Source organism: Chiloscyllium plagiosum, chromosome 2 (genome assembly GCF_004010195.1).
Source record: "Chiloscyllium plagiosum isolate BGI_BamShark_2017 chromosome 2, ASM401019v2, whole genome shotgun sequence".
Classification (NCBI taxonomy): domain Eukaryota; kingdom Metazoa; phylum Chordata; class Chondrichthyes; order Orectolobiformes; family Hemiscylliidae; genus Chiloscyllium; species Chiloscyllium plagiosum.
Window position 1 is genome coordinate 53,179,188 of NC_057711.1, and position 18,019 is coordinate 53,197,206.

The following is an 18,019-nucleotide window of genomic DNA, read 5'->3' on the forward strand; positions in this document are numbered from 1 at the left end:
GTGGGGACGGTGTTGGACATAATTGGGGGCAGGGCGTGGGGGCAGGTGGGGGAGTCAGTGTTGAATGGTTTTGAGGTTCGGGGGCGGGGGTGTTCGAAGGGGTTCTGGGGGCAGTGTTGGGTGTGGGGTCTCGCGCGCTGTGACGCTGCCTTACCTCCTGAACGAGGAGCAGACTTTAAAAACTCCGAGCCCCAGAAGAAAGGCATTTAATTGATTAACCGAATAATGGATTATCCGAATGAAGTACTGCCCAGCCCTCTCGCTTGGATAATCAAGGTTCTCCTGTAATACCCTGTTCTTTGGTTCTCCCTTCAAAAAATGAACAGTTTCACAATTCTCCAACACAGTACTCCATTTGCTAATTTTTTGGCCACTTACTTAACCTACCAATACCTCTCTTTAAACTGTTTGTATCCTTCTCGCAACTTCCATTCCACCTATTTTTGTGTCATCTGCAAATTCAACTACAGTATATCTGTTTCCTACCTCCAAGTCATTAATATATCTTCTAAACACTTGCAGTCCCCACACTGGTCCCTGTGGGACCCCTTTGGTTACAGGTTGTCAACTTGAAAAAGAACTCCTTATCCTTACTTGCTGTTTCCAATCCACTTTGGTTGCGAGTTCCTTGAGAAACTCTAACAAATTAGGCACCTTTTTATTAATCATGAAGCCATGCTGACTCTTCTCAATCAAACTGTGATTTTGCAAATGTTCTGCTATTTCTTCCTTAATAACTGATTCCAATATTTTTCCAACAATAGACGTTAGGCTAATCTTTCTATAATAACTTGTTTTTGCTGCTTCCCATTTTGCAGAGGGTTGTCACATTAGTAGTTTTCCAATCGCCTAGTACTTCTCCAGAATCTATTGAGTTAAAACCAATGCATCCACGATCTCTGTGGATACACCTTTTAGGATTCTAGGATGCAAACCATCAGGGTTGAGGGATATATTCGCTTATAACCACATTAGTTTTTTCTAATATTACTTCTTTAGTGATGGTGACGGTAGTTAATTCCTCCCACATACTCATTAGTGTTAATGGGATGCTCAAATTATTTCCACCACAAAGACTGATGCAAAATGTCTGTTTAACCCCTCTGCCGTTTCCTTATTCCCCAAAGCCATCTCTCCAAATTCATTTTCTAAGAGGCCTATGTTCATTTTGACCTCTCTCTTCCTTTTTATGTATTTTAAAAAGCTCTCATTGTCAGGTTTTATATTCTTCATTAGTTTGTCCTTGTATTTTTTACTTCCTCTGTTTTTTTTAAACCCTTCTTTGCTTGATTCTGAATTTATCCCAATCTTCAGGACTTTTGCATCTTAATATGCTTCTTCTTTCAACTTTATACTCTCTTTAACCTTCTTGGTTAGCCCATGGTTAGATTGTCTCTCTTTTATAATCTTGCCTCCTTACTGTGATGTATTTTTTGCTGAAGTCATGAATCACCTCCTTAAATGTCGGCCACTACTTGTGGATCCAGATTCAATCAATAAGCACATCGACCTGGACCCAATATACCGGCCACTGCAGCGGACAGCTGGAACTGACAACCGGAAGCGGCAGGTACAAGTCACTATAAATGCCAGAGGAAACATCACAGAAGCGCTTCACAGGAGGCTCCCAAGCACTGAGGATGTCACCTAGACAGGGGACGAAACATCTGCAACACAAATTCCCAGCTCGGCGAACAGAACCACAACAACATTTACCTTTAAAATAAGAGTAAGTTAGGGTCAAGACTATCTTCTGAATATTTTGAGGGGATTTGGTTTGGCCTATAATGCTGCATACTTTCAATAATTGGTGTAAATCTGGTTCACAATTAGTTTTTGGTTTCCTGATAATGTAAACTCTCTGCAGCATTTGAGAAAATAATCTACAGAAATGTTTTACTGATATTTATCCCAGCAATTTAAATATAATTTTCAATTAATGTCATAGTTTAAGCTGGGATTACATATGAAAGCCACATGTGCAGGCTGGAGAGCTGGGCGGATGGGCAGGGTGGGGGCAGGGGATATGGAGCAAAATCACATTTCTTACTTATTCATCACAACTGTATGTTTTGTTAAAGTTGTTTTTACATTAAAAAGGAAATTTGTCAAAGTCCTTAATTTGGTTCCTGTTTAATTACCCCGATCCTTGCTTAGCTGCCTATGCGCATGTGACATTTGGAACTCTATTAGAGTCATAGAGTCATAGAGATGTACAGCATGGAAACAGACCCTTCGGTCCAACCTGTCCATGCCGACCAGATATCCCTTTTAAACTGAAGGTAAAGCTTGCTCCCCACTCTCCCCACCAAACCATCCCAAGATAGATCCAGCACACAATTCGTTAGAGAGTGAAGTTCCATCTACACTGTCCCCACCAAATACCACCAGGACAAGTACAATCATGGGGATTGGATACAGAGTAAAGGCCCCTCAACACAATCCCCACCAAACACTTACTGGACAAACAAAGCACAGGATCAGATACAGAGTAGAGCTTGTTCCACACCGTGCCCATCAAACAATCCCAGGATAGGTACAGCATGGAGTTCGATACAAAATGAAGCTCCCTCTACAGTGTCCCCATTAAATACTTTCAGGACAGGTACAACGCAATGTTAGATACAGTGTAAAGCTCTTTCTACTCTGTCCCCAACAAACACCCCCAGGCCAGAGACAGTTCAGAGTTAGGTACAGAGTAAGGCTCTCTTGACATTGTCTTCATCAAACACTCCCAGGACAAACAAATCACAGGGTCACATACAGAGTAGAGCTCGCTCCACACTGAGCCCATCAAACACTCCCAGGATAGGTACAGCTCACAGTTCAATACAGAATACAGCTTCCCCTACACTGTATCCCTCAAACAAACACTCTCAGGACAGATACTGCACAGAGTTTGATACAAATCAAAGCTGCTTCTACATTATTCCCATCAAACACTCCCAGGATAGGTACAGCGTTTGGTTTGCATCTTCTATCTGTAAAGTAATAGTCAGCAAAGCCCCAGAACACTGTAGAATTGTTCTCTCAGGAAGAGTGATGACTAGTGGTGAGTTCAACCTGAGGATCGCCACACCTCAGGTGAAAAGCGAAGTTGACAAGGCAGGATCTTGATGGTGATCTCAGCTGGTGTGGCAATTAAACCAGCATTACTCTGTATTGCAAAACACACATCTAGCATCTGAGCTAACCAACTCCCAAGATACACCTCACAAATATACTCTTCAATCGATGCAATCAAGACACATCATTTATGAATACAAGTGGACTTTGACATTCCCAAAAAAATGAATAAAACTGAATAGTGGATTTTGCTGCTGCTGAATAAAGTCTGAAGCTTAAAGGGTGAATCAGCTTCTACAAACTGCTTGCTAATACACAAAGGGAAGAAAGCTTGCATTTATAGAAACACCTTTCATGAGCTGCAAATATACCAAAGCGTTTTGCAGCCAATAAAGTACTTTTTAAAAAGTGTCATCACAATTTTGTGCATCAGGAAACATGGCAGCAATGTTGTATACTGCACAATGATGAGGACAGCTAGACAGCCGATTTTAGCAATGTGCTTGGAGGCTAAATGCCTCTTGCAAAGCAGATAATTCAGACAGAAACTTCCTCTATTTATAACATGGATCAATTTGGTAAACTGAAGCTTCCAGTAAGAAGCTATCTGCATAATGCTTACTGCTCAATGTTCAGCTACTTCATTCACTAACTATGCAAGAAAGTCAATAACTTTGTGGTTTACAATGTTAAAGTAGCATGAGGGAGTTACATTTTGTAAATTATACCTAAACTTAATATAACAGATAAAAAGACCAACAGCTATAAATGACTAATGAATCCTACATGTTTTTAGCAAGTAGGTTTCCCATGTTTTGGTAGCTCAATTGGTAAAAGTTGGTAAAAAAGTTTCCTAACATTGAACCAAAACTATTCATACTATTGTGCAAATGTATTCATATTTCATTTCAACATATTGTTCATTATTTGCAAAACAGCACAAGACCCCTCGTGTTGCTGGAATTAAAGGGGATATTCTTACCAGCTTGTAGAAGGGGGGAACACAGCATGGCTTCAGTAAAGTCATGTGAAGCTGCAGTAGGTCAGCTCCTAGACCATGCCATGCTACTGATGATTTTTACTGATGAGAGGGCTTAATGGGTGAGGCAAATACATAATGGAATAAATAAGAACATTGTTGTTAAGATGTCATCATTTTGTTGACAGCTGGTCATGTCTCTGTTGCACAAGGAGGTCACTAATGAGATCAGTAGGGGGATTATGTTTTAATCAAACAGGAGGACGTGGATAGGAAAGGCGAACCTGCTGCCCTATGGATTTCCCTCCAGCAATAGGCCAGATCAAATCAATTTTGAAGATATTTCTCCCTCCTTGCTGAATGCAGCAAGTCTCCAGCCTGCCTGAGCATGTCCGCCATTTGTAAAGGCGCTGATGAGGCTTTGAAATGCCAGCCCTGAGAATGAGCCACTGTCCTAAATATGATGGCAAACCCAGTGACAGCCATTTCTTTGGAGGCTTCCTGTAAATTTAAGAATCACCAGTGTCAGGCTATCCAGCAGGTCAACAAAAATCTCCCCTACAACATTTTACCTTCACCTCCTAACTGATCACTTCGCTGTAAATTCAACAAATTTGTTAGTTTTCCTACCTCTGGTGTTTGAGCACTCATGCTGACTCCTTGTTTCGATGACTTAGATAAATCTTGCTTCTTTGCTCCCTGTTAAAGAAATACAAAGTGGAATTTTAGTTACTTAAACGATTCCCAGGTAGATGAATGCATGTCCTATAGAAATATTTTACTTATAAATGAGTATGTATTTGGAAATTCAAGGCATAAAATTTAAAAATCAATGCAAGTTTTTATTTATTCATTCATTCAATGTCAGCTTCACTATCTGGGCCACATCCCTAAAGCTCTTGAGAAGACGATAGAGTGCTGCAGTGAATATTCTGTGGGTAACACTGTCCAGAGGGGACATCCAGGGTTTTGACTCAGTCACCGTGCATGAACAACAATACAGGTTCAATTCGAGTTGGTGTTTGGCTCTGCTGCCTGTGCCCTTTTAGTTGAAGAGTTTTTCAGTTTGGAAAATGCTCTTAAAGAAACCTGGTGAATTGTTCAGTGCATTTTTGTAGATGCTACATACTCCAGCTACACTGAGCCAGTGAATGTTTAAGTTGGCAAATGGGGGCTTGAGAGAATGAGATTGATCAAATGGACTACTTTGTCAGAACTGTGTTATGAAGCAGTAACCATCCAGGCAAGTGCAGAATACTCCAGTACACTTCTGACTTGTATCTTGTCAGTGGTGGACAGGGTATGATAATATAGGAAGTGTGTTACTCACTGCAGGAATCCTACCTGCTACATTTGCCATAGCATTGACATGGCAAATCCAACGAAGTTTTTAAATCGAGAATTTTAATGGTAATACATTGAATATAAAAGGATGCTGTTAGTTTCTCTTTCGCTGGATCTGGGCCTCTGTGCAGCATGAATTATGATACTGACTCCTCATTATTTGAGTATATGAAAGCTATTAATGATTTCCTCATCTTCCATGGATTCTCATGTCAATCCACTTCGGACACTGAAGTCCACAGAAGTGGTAGATTTTGTTGTTACTGTTACTACGTGAGGGAATTTCTGCCATTATGACACCTCTGGTTTTCCTCTGGGTATGAGGAATGTTGCAAAATTGATATTGTGGTCTTCGAAATATACTGAATTAATTGGAGACATGTTACTTGACAGCTAGCAGCCTAAGGAGAAAGTGAGGACTGCAGATGCTGGAGAGTCAGAGTCAAGAAGTGTGGCACTGGAAAAGTACGACAGGTCAGGCATAATCCAAGAAGCAGGAGAATCAATGTTTCGGGCAAAAGCCCTTTATTTGGAATGTGGAGGGGGAAGGGTGTGGAGAGATAAGCCTGAATGTCCAAGCCATTGTGCAGGTTGGCACAGACTCCTGTTTGAAGTTAAATTAAACTGAAAATTGTGCAACTACCAGTGAATATCATCATTCTAATATTATGTTTCAGTGATGCTGTCTGAATGGTGCAAGTTCAACAGCTGCACATATCAACTCATCACTTTCTGTCACATGTTTGACTCAAGGTCAGTAGTATGAAAGCTTGGAAACAGCAAGCATAAACTGAGACCGTGTTTATGTTGCAAATAAAGTGCTTTTGTTAAAGTGCAATAAAATTTCTCTAGGTCAACATGGTAATATTTCAAATAACAAAGAATCAACGAGATAGTCAATTAGTAAATGAGATGTAAAGTGTTTAGAAAAGGGAAGTGCTGTTGAATCAAGATCATGTTTGTTTCAACTCTGACATACACCAATTGTCACCAATCACTGTTCATTTTTGTTCAGAGCACTGCAATGAAAAGTTTTAGCTTAAAAATGTGTTGCTGGAAAAGCGCAGCAGATCAGGCAGCATCAAAGGAACAGGAGAATCGACGTTTCGGGCATAAGCCCTTCTTCAGGAAAGATGCTGCCTGACCTGCTGCGCTTTTCCAGCAACACATTTTTAAGCTCTGATCTCCAGCATCTGCAGTCCTCACTTTCTCCTAATGAAAGGTTTTAGTCGAACATCTTTAAAATATTTCACACTGAATGATATAAAACTCATTAGTAATATAAACTATACATCACATGTTGGGTAAATAGAAATTTAATGTTGCAATTTCAAAAAAGAATTTTCACCTATTATGTTACTTCAGTGAAATGATTTTGATGGTGAACCATCTGACTTTATCACCATTACTCTTCTTAATCTGATTTAAAGTTATAACTTGGATTAAACACAGATTGACACTAAAATCCAGAAGTTTTAGTGTGTAAGTTATTGTTACTCGAAAGGTTTTGCTGTGAAGCACAGTTAGGATTTCCTCTGATATTATAAAATGTTTCATTGTCATCTTACCCTGAAGATGTTGTGTTTAAAGTACACATTGTGTTGGTCAGATTATCAATGTTGGGAAATGAGATTATTTTCCACTAAAACATGCAGCACCACCACCATGTATTCTTGATCAGATGGCATACAGGCAGATGCTATACGCCCAAAATAATGTGTGCCTCGGCATCTCAAATACCAGACACTGCTGTAGAGAGATTAATTTGGTACTTGGCTACAGGCACAGGAATGTATTTCTGATTACCAATGCAGTCAGCCAATCATGAAAGTATTGTTTTCAAAATAAGCCAAAGTTCTTGGTAACTTCATGATACACAGGAAATTGACACATCCTGTCAGCAGCTGAAACCCCACCATGACCATAATAAATCCAGAACTTCAGCAGTTCCCTCACTACCCCAGGTATTGTTCTTCCTCATCTTACCTCCTTCTCCCATTCCTCCTGATGACACAAATTAGGTGTCAAATAAGGGACATTAGCCCAGCGTTCAGTTGTTAAGGAGACAAAGTCTAGGCTGAGTACTGACACTAAAACTGACTGTTTTAACAAAGTGCAACAGGCTGTCTCCGATGTGATTTAAATACACTTTTCAAACTTCTGGCAGAAAGTGATCAACAGAATATGATAAACTTTTAAATAATGCTCAACTTGGTTATTCCCAATCACTTGTTCATTATTTGGAGAAAATGTTAAACATGAAAAGCAGGGGCAGCTTCACTAGTGGGCAGTAGCAAGCAACTGAAGTGACAACAAACTACTAATGTACCTCAGGTATTTGCTTAGAGAGTAGCTTTAACCCTTTTTCCAGGTTGACACCTTGTACCAAGTGTAGACTAAACTGACATTTCAGATTAAGATTCAATGTTGGCCATCTCACAGTACCTAATGTATTCATGGACATTTGTCACATACAAAAACACAAAGAACCACTGAAGATGTTCTGATCACAAACACATTCTTATTCCATTAGGGACGGTAGTCAGGTTAACATGGTCAATATCGCATGGACCAATTATATATTCTCGCTCAACTTGTTCTTCAGTGTACACAAGAGCAGTTGCTTGCATTTTAGAGTGGTTATTATTTCGCTGCCTTTAGCTGTCACGGCTTTGATACCCGAAGGATGTTTGCCTTGAAAACTTGGTAGAATTTCCTGAGGCATTTAGTACTGTCGTCTAAATATGGAAAAGAACAAGTCCTTTGTTACAATTCAAACTCACTCCTGATAATAATTCCTCATAGAGTCATAGAGATGTACAGCAGGGAAACAGACCCTTCGGTCCAACCCTCCAGTCTTCCAGCACCTCACCTGTGACTATCGATGATACAAATATCTCAGCAAGAGGCCCAGCAATCACTTCTCTAGCTTCCCACAAAGTTCTCGGGTACACCTGATTAGGTCCTGAGGATTTATCCACTTTTAGCCATTTCAAGACATCCAGCACTTCCTCCTCTGTAATCTGGACATTTTGCAAGATGTCACCATCTATTTCCCTCCATTCTATATCTTCCATATCCTTTTCCACAGTAAATACTGATGCAAAATATTCATTTAGTATCTCCCCCATTTTCTGTGGCTCCACAAAAAAGCTGATCTTTGAGGGGCCCTATTCTCTCCCTAGTTACCCTTTTGTCCTTAATATATTTGTAAAAACCCTTTGGATTCTCCTTAATTCTATTTGCATGCTAAATACAAAATTCTGTCTTTATAGGTCTGGGACATAAAACATGATTGCATGCATGAATGAAACTATTTTATTTTCAATGCATGCTGTACTAATAATAAGATCTCTTTCAGGAACATAGGAGCAGGAATAGACCATTCAGCCCTTCAAGCCTGCGACATCATTCAATTAGATCAGGGCTGAACAGAGACTTAAGAAAAAAAACCCTACCCTATAATATCATTATTCTACAGCAATAAATTCCAGTGGGGTGACTCCTCAATCTCTTATACTCCAGAGAATACAGGCACAGTTTCTTCAATCTCTCCTCATAAGTAAATCCCCCTATGGTAAGTATAACCTTCCTCAGATGTGGAGACCAAAACTATACACAAAACATCAAGTGCAGTCTCACCAAAGCTCTGTACAACCTCAGAAAGGCATCTTTATTCCTGAGCTTGAATCCCTTTGCAACAAATTCTAATTTCACACTGTTTTCAGACTAAATGCTTGCTGCACCTACCTGCTAGCTTTTTGTGACTCATTAAAAAGGACACCAGGTCTCTTTGGATATGAAAACCTCTTAACCTCTCACCATTTAAGAAATACTTCTTTTCTCTTTTATCTACCAAAGGGAATAACTACTTTTATTTGCATTAAATTCTATCTGCTCTGTCCTTACCCACTTTCTTTGCCTCTCTGAGTCCTCTTAAAAATTCCTTGCACCTTGCACATAACATACATTCCCACTCACTGTTGCATCATTCACTTGCCTGTCAAACAAATAAATATGGCTTTTAGTTGCGACTTGCGTTATAACAAAATAAAGTCAAATGGAAGCAAAAGTAGTTATCACCAAGTTTTCAAATTTCATTTAATTTATAGATTGTGTCAGAATAAAAAATACCTTGAAACTGCAGCAGACATGTAAATTAATCCCCTTATTTTGAACCAGGCTTGGATAATATACTTTGCCCTAAGACTTGATACCTCTCTCTTTGAATGCTGTACTATGGCGAGATTAAGAGGAATTGCTCACAACGAAACCATCAATCATATAATAAAATTCAAGTGGCAAAACAGCAGTGCATAGATGATAAAAAGATAGTCTGTACCATCATAGAACACTGCCAAAACATCCTCTCATCATTGAGAATAGATAATTTGGAAATGCCATGAAGAACGATACAAGAATTGGAGGTCCAATGATAAAGATGAATTCTGGTAAGTTTGCAAAGACATATACAGGCAGCCCCAACTGTATAGGCTACAAAATTTGTTTTAGAAAGTGAAATGAGATGGATCTTTAATCCATAACATGTCTAAAGGACTGAAAACACAAGTCTGTATTTCTTCATTTCAGTACTTTAAAGAATTCAGACATTCTAATGCAATGCAAATAGGATTGTTTAAATAACAGAATGAAGGAACAACAAATGGATACTTCAGTAATCAAACATATAAATGTTGAAATAAATGATGCCAATTAGCAGTAACGTGCTATTATCTTGCTGAGTTGAAATCCTGTATTTACTAAACATGAAGCTGCAGCATAAAGGCAGATCTTGTACGAGATGCGATGCCGAAGAAGTTAAAGTCACAGATTTCTATGCCATTGTGCCTTGCATCCATGGATTCAAATACCCTCCTAGCTGCTTATTTCTCATCAAGTCATTACAACACTGGAGGCCATTCAGTCCATTATTATTTGGCCTCAAGCTCTTGAATTTACCTGCTATTTCTGAACGCCATTTCTATTCAAATAACCATCTGATGCACTCTTGAATGCCTCAACTGAACCTGCCCTAGCACCTTTCTCAACTTTGTTTTATATGTGGGCCTGCATGTACTTGGGTTTTATGCTTCAGAACTTCTGTGACAAGTGGGAACTGGAGGGCCAGGAATGTACAATCACTCCCGAGACAAGATTTAAATTTAAATTTATAAGTTTCATTTGTGATTTGATATTTTTATAGTTCCTCTTTAAGAAGCTGCCATGTTTAAATTTGGTTTCAATTGGTTCATTAAAAAGCCTAACTGTACGTTTTATTACTAGTGTTATTTTTCCAGTAGTCTTAAACTAAATCAAATTTTTTATTTAATCATATTACTTGAGTGCACAAAATATTTGTAATTAGAATTTTAAATAATACTGATTTGGAAACTTAACACAAAACTATACAAACGTTCAATAAAGCCCATGAGTATTGGTTTCAATATGACATAGCACTCAGCTACAGATCAATACTGAGGCTCACAATGTATTGAAATTTGCTACTTATTCCATCCATGTAACAGAGAAAATCACATGATATGCATTTACAAGTACTACAGAACAGAATGCTAAACAAGGTGGTTTGTAAATCAATACCAATAATTTAATATCATGACACTATCGACTACTTTCTCCTTATTTCGTCAACCCATATGTGTCAATTCTTTCATCTACTTTTTGAGACACAATTATTTTTGTTCTCACCTCCCTGAAGTTAATCCTCATCCCACAGTAATTGATTGTACACTTTGCTTTCCACATGGCATTCAGTTGCTGCTCTGTTTCACGAATACAAACATGGACCATTAAACACTTCTATTAGATTGTCACTCAAATCCTCAGACAAAAAGATTTACAAGCCTGATTTACTCCCAAAAAAAAGACACCAGCTCAAGTTTTGTAAGACTGCTTAATCTTGGTATAGTTTGAAATCAAATTCTTCCAGAACCAATTCTATACAGAATTTCTTTACCCTAGAGTAAAGCAACAATCTGATTAACTGCCAAGCAGTAAACAGCCATTTGGAACCCTGCTGTCCTCAATGTAAACGCACTTTCTGAAAGGTTACAATTGCAATTTCTATGAACAACGAAGTCACTATACACAACAAAATTAATCAGAGGATTTTTTTTCCTGTTACTGCAAGTCTTTCTCAATCTGAAAATCAAATGATTTGAGAGACACAGAAATTGGGTTTGAACTTTTTGAATACCCAACTACAAAAGATTCGTTATTACCAAAGTTCACACAGCAGTGGACATGATTTATTGTGTGAGGCAACAACAGAATTTATCACCAAAATCAATTTAAAGTCCTGCAAGTTAACTCACAAAGCAAAGACTTTCCTCTTTTAATATCCTTTTATATTTATTGTACAACTTCATAAAACCATTTTGCAAACATTTTTCAATTTAGTTGCTTGTATGTGACATGACAAAAGTTTCCACATACAACTTTTCTTCCTTTCTAAATGAATAAAGATTTAGCTCCTATGGTACACAACCAACTACCAATATAGTCCAATTGGACTGATGGCCTGTTCTAATGTTCATGATGATAACAATTGCCATTTGAGTTTGAAAGCAATGATGAATACGTAGACTCAACAGTCTCTATATTCACCATTGATATATATGTAGCCCTGGTCTGGATACCCAGACTTGGAAAAAGGTGGGGCAACATGGACAATGCTGCTCTGTGACACTGATGTCAATCATTTTCAAAAACGCTACAGTCCAAGGTGCTGCAGAGAACTCTTTCTCATGCTGTTTCTTTCAGCTCCTGGAGTTTGATGCTGCACCATTTCAGGTTTTCCATAAGCACAATCAATCTTGGTTTATTTTACCAGATGCTAGCTCTCTATGAAGCAACAGTCTTGAAACGCAATGGTCCTTTGTTCTAATTATCTGCCTATCTAGCACTGTTGGACTTCCAGGAACACCACCTCAATCAATTGTTCTGTAGGTCTCCCAACAGTCAGCGGGAAATTGAGAAACAAATATGTAGAAAGATCATGTAAGAATGGTAATGTTGTAATAGCAGGTGATTTTAATTTTCTGAACTTTGACTGGAACTACCATAGTGTTAAAGGTTTGGATGTTGAAGAATTTGTAAAATATGTTCAAGAAAATTTTCTTCATCAATCTATAAATAGTCCTACACAGAAAGAGCAAAGTTTGACCTTATTTTGGGTAATAAGGCAGGACAAATGACTGAAATGATAGTAGGGGAACATTTTGGGTCTAACGATCATAATTCTATTAGTTTTAAAATAGTTATAAAAAAGGATAAGCCCTCCATGGTTAAGGTTTTTAACTGGATAAGGCAAATTTTAATGGTACAAGATAAGAAGGTTCAAAAGTTCAAATCAAATTCTTCCAGAATCAATTCTATACAGAATTTCTTTACCCTAGAATAAAGCAACAATCTGATTAACTGCCAACCAGTAAACAGTAGACTGTTCACAGGTAAAGGGGCTAGATTCGAGTGGTGCTGGAAAAGCACAGCAGGTCAGGCAGCATCCAAGGAGCAGGAAAATCAGTATAAAGGGCTTTTGCCTGAAATGTCAATTTTCCTGCTCCTTGGATGCTCCCTGACCTACTGTGCTTTTCCAACACCACTCCAATCTAGACTCTGATCTCCAGCATCTGCAGTCCTCACCTTCACCTATTCATAGGTAAAGACATGCCTGAAAGTGGGAGGCTTTCAAAAGTGTGATAATGAGAGTTCAGAGTTGTTATGTTCCTGTTAGATTGAAAGGTAAAACTGGTAGGATTACAGAATAATAGATGAATACAGATATTGAAGTTCTAGTCAAGAATAAAAAGGAATTATATATTAGATATTGACAACTGCGTTCAAATGAATCTCTTAATCAGTATAAACAGTGTATGGGCATTCTTAAGAAGATGATCAAGAAGACCAACAGGGGATAAGAGATAATCTTGTCTGCCAAGGCTAAGGATAATCCAAAGAGATTCTATTGCAAGAGAACAACTAAAGAGAGAGTAGACCCCTTAAAAATCAAAAAGGTCTTCTTTATGTTGAACCTCAGGAAATGGTAGAGATAATAAATATTTTGCATCAGTTTTTACTATGGAGAAAGAAATGGAGGCTTCATAGAATTCCTACAGTGTGGAAACAGGCCATTCAAACAAGTCCACACCAACCCTCTGAAGAGCACCCCTCCCTGACTCATCTAGCAACCCTATCCCTATAAGCCTGCATTTCCCATGGCTAATCCACCTAACCTACACATCCTTAGACTGTGGGAGGAAATCAGAGTATCCCAAGGAATCGTTTTTCGTTCATCTGATGTTTTCCTCTGAAAAACCACACCAGATATCAAAAAGAGCTGGGGCTAAATTAGACAATGGATAGTTCAGCATGAACTGGAGGCTAGAGAACTCAGGGAAATAAATATTGATATTTTGAAAACAGTTCACATTAAGGAGATACTGGAGGTCCTAGTAAATATAAAGGTGAATAAATGTAGAGGGCCTAATCTAGTGTATCTCAGGACGTTGTGGGAATTAAGAGAGGAAATTGCGGGGCCTCTTGCAGAAAAATTTGTATCATTTATAATTCTGAAGTGGTGGATGATGGAAGAATGGCTAATGTTGTGCCTTTGTTTCAGAAAGAATGCAAGGAAAAGCCTGAGAACTATAGATCTGTGAGTCTGATTTTGGTGATAGGTTGTTGGAGGTGATTCTGAAAGATAAGATTTATATGCATTTGGAGACATAAGGAAAGGTTAAGGATAGTCCGCATGGTTGTGTACGAAGGGTTCAGGTACACTGTTCTTTGAAGTTTACATCACATGTAGACAAAGTGGTTAAGAAGACATTTAGCACTCTTGCCAACATTGCTCAGACTTTGGAGTTTAGGAGTTGGGGATGTCATGATGAGATTGTACAGGATGTTGGTGAGGCCTCTTCTGGAGTACGGTGTTCAATTCTGATCACTCTGTTACAGGAAGGATATTATTAAGCTAGAGAGGATTCTGAAAGGATTTACCAGGAGGTTGTCCAAAGTGGAGGGTTTGAGTTACAGAGAGAGGTTGGATAGAATGGGACTATTTTCATTGGAGTGTAGAAGGTTAAGGGGTGACCTAAAGAAAGGTTTATAAAATCATGAGGGGCATGCAGAAAGTAAATAGCCGAAGTCTTTTCCCTCAGGTGGGGGATTTCCCTAGGTAGGGGGCATATTCTTAAGGTGAGAGGAAAAAGATGTTTAAAAAACACAAGGGACGAATTTTTACAAAAAGAGTGGTTCAAGTGTGGAATGAACTTCAAGAAGAAGAAGTGGTGCATGCAGGTACAGTTACAATTTTTAAAAGATATTTGGATAAGTACATGAATAAGAAATGTTTGGAAGGACTAGTTTAGTTTGGGATTACAGTCAGCGAGGACTGGTTGGACGGAAGGGGCTTTTTGCATGCTGTGTGATTATGTGACTTGCTAACAGGGTTCAGTCTAAATTTTTGAATTTTGTAACCTGATCTTGTCAGCAAATGTCAAAGATAAAGTGAAGAGCACAAACAGGAAATTGTTCCAACTGCCTTATATGTTCATGGTAGAGAGTTCAGATTCACAGTCATTAAGGTGGGAAGTAATGACAAGAGTTTTGTACACCTTGATCTGTGGGGACAGTCTAATGCTACAGTCGTTTAGTACACTGGTCAAAACCTTCCAAATACCTTGCTGACATCTCTTTATCAAGCATTGGAGATAACTATTCCAAGCTATTTAAAGATTTCAACACTCATCAGCTTTGTATCATTGTCACTGATAGTTGGCTGAATAGTGTTGAATTTGGCAAAGGATAGTACAGAATCTCAATCTTTCCAAGACTAATGGTCAATGCTTCGAGGTTTGAAGCCTCGGAATGATCTGTAAATCTCTAATTTTGTGAGTAATTTGGGCATGAACATCAGAAGGTCCTGGATGAGTTTCACAGAAATGTTTCTTTTTGACATTATAGCTCATATGTGAGTTATCAAGACAATACCAGAGCTAAACTTTTCTGTTCAAAATCCTTCACAATCTAAGGTCACAGTTGAAGAGCAAGTTAAAGAACATTGCAGCTCAAACAAAGCCCTGGTTAACTCCATTCCACATGTCAAACAGAGCTGATAATTCACCATCTAAAAGGAATTAGCCTACCATTCCATCGTGAAACATGCCCTTGACAATTTGTTTTTGGTAACTATGTTGTTCTCGGATTGTCCAGAGAGCCATCCTACTGATTGTGTCAAAGGGCTTTGCAACAAAAGCAAAGGGCCATGTTCTCCTGGAGGCATTTTCTCTTTTCCCAAAGCTTGTCCACAATAATGCAATCTGGGCGAAAAGCACACTGAGTCACAATGATAAGCCTGTTCAGGATGATGTGAGCAAAGACCTTTCCTGCCACAGACTGAAGTGAGATAATACTTTCGTTTCAACACTCGGCTTTGCTGCCTTTGTTTTTGTAAACAGCAACCAGCGTGACTTAGAGATTCTATGTAAAAACAAGTGCATGAAAATATAACGATGCATCAGGCAGTTGTTTATGGCATTTATGGCTGTCTTCCCTTCTCTGTCAATATGAAAGCCATAATTGCATGAGAGGCTTGGGGAAAAGGACAGGAAGGGTGGCAATGTACTAAATACTGCCTCTGTCTAAGTATCAAAGAACAGATAGCATGTATAGGATAGTGAGAGAATCTCCAATGAGCCAACTAAGTAAAAGTAGAAGGGTTCACAGCAGGGAGTGTTTAAGGATAAATGACGATTTCACTTCTAAGCAGAAAATAAATATGTTGCCCAGCTGCATTTTAGCTTGACAGCAGATTTCTGAAACAAACACATACAACATCACCAAAATATTTTTGACTTTTTGCAAGGATATAAATATATCTTTTTAAAACTGAAAACACTTAAACAGCAGCTAAGGAAAGATAAGTTAGAAAAGTTTTTCTTGGGGAATCTGTCAGGGATCTGCCAGCAACGTTAACTCACAAAACCTGGTGGCAGCCAGGATGCAGCAGTATAAATCAATCCCACACATATTCCTAATGAATACTATGGAACAATGCCTCTGCCAACACCAGAATTTTATAAAGCAGGCAACACCCGGTGAGTGGAGAAAGAGCGTGGCTATTTATAAAGGAGCAAGAATTGCTGCTTCAAAGGCCATTGGTATACCTGATATGACCTGACGGCAGAACTAACCTCATTGAATCTTCTCCATGCTAGTATTTATGGGATGCACATGACATCAGTGAATATCCTGGCCTCCCAGCAGCCATCTCTCCTTGGCTGTATCTCTTTCTACCTCTCAGTCAATTGTAGTACTGTCACAACGGTCAGAATAAAGAATTGAGATTCTCTTTCAGTATTTTGCACAAACCTGTGTGACAGGATTCTGATACGAGTTGCATTTCCACTGAATAGAATTCCTTCCTTCCAATAAATGTCACTGGATTAAGACCATGCTCTGAGAGTGATGCTAATTAGATCTTCAATTGGGGATATCCTTCTCACTTTCCTGCTCTCCCCATTTTTTTTCTTTTTGGAACTGATAAACTCCCCTTCTCTTTCAACAATCTCAGGGACCTGATCAAGTGGTAATACATTACATACTGCTTGATGTGATAGACGTCCTATCTTGGGTCTTGGATGAAGGAGAGGTGGTTATATAGAGATAATGTAATTGGGCTAATAATCAAAAGCTGAAAAATGTGTTGCTGGAAAAGCGCAGCAGGTCAGGCAGCATCCAAAGAGCAGGAGAATCGACGTTCATAAGCCCTTCTTCACGAATGAGGAAGGTGTGCCAAGCAGGCTAAGATAAAAGGTAGTAAGGAGGGACTTGGGGGAGGGGCGTTAGGAGGTTAAGGTGAGGGTGATAGGCTGGAGAGGGAGTGGGAGCAGAGAGGTTGGGAAGAAGATTGCAGGTCAAAAAGGCAGTGCTGAGTTCGAGGTTTGGGACTGAGATAAGGTGGGGGAGGAGAAATGAGGAAGCTGGAGAAATCTACATTCATCCCTTGTGGTTGGAAGGTTCTGAGGCAGAAGATGAAGCGCTCTTCTTCCAGGTGTCATGTTGCCATGGTCTGGCGATAGAGGAGGCCAAGGGCCTGCACGTCCTTGGCGGAGTGGGAGGGGGAGTTAAAGTGTTCAGCCATGGGGTAGTTGGGTTGGTTGGTTCAGGTGTCCCAGAGGTGTTCTCTGAAACATTCCGCAAGTAGGCGGCCTGTCTCCCCAATGTAGAGGAGGCCACATCGGGTGCAGCGGATGCAGTAAATGATGTGTGTGGAGGCGCAGGTGAATTTCTGACGGATATGGAAGGATCCCTTGGGGCCTTGAAGGGAAGTGAGGGGGGAGATGTGGGCGCAAGTTTTGCATTTCTTGCGGTTGCAGGGGATGGGGTGTGTTGCCTCCCCGCCTACTTCTTCAACCAGGACTCCTGCCGACCCTCTGACGACGCCTTCTCCCGCCTCCAACATACCCCATCCACCTAGACATCCCGTGCTGGCCTCTTACCCACCCTCGATCTCTTCATAGCTTAAAAAATCCAAACAGGGATATATTTCCCTCCCCACCCCTATCAGCTCCAAACTGACCCCACCACCAAGGATATATTTCCCTCCCC

The 18,019-nt window shown here is 39.5% G+C and overlaps 1 protein-coding gene across 4 annotated transcripts in view; it reads right to left on the reverse strand.

Annotated features, from left to right (window-relative positions):
- cast (calpastatin) overlaps nt 1-18,019 on the reverse strand; it is a 209,275-nt gene that overhangs the window by 175,972 nt on the left and 15,284 nt on the right. For all 4 annotated transcript variants that reach the window (XM_043709700.1, XM_043709705.1, XM_043709732.1 and 1 more), the window contains exon 2: nt 4,676-4,744. In XM_043709700.1, coding sequence (XP_043565635.1) covers nt 4,676-4,744 — 69 coding nt within the window. The remainder of the gene's footprint in view (nt 1-4,675; nt 4,745-18,019) is intronic.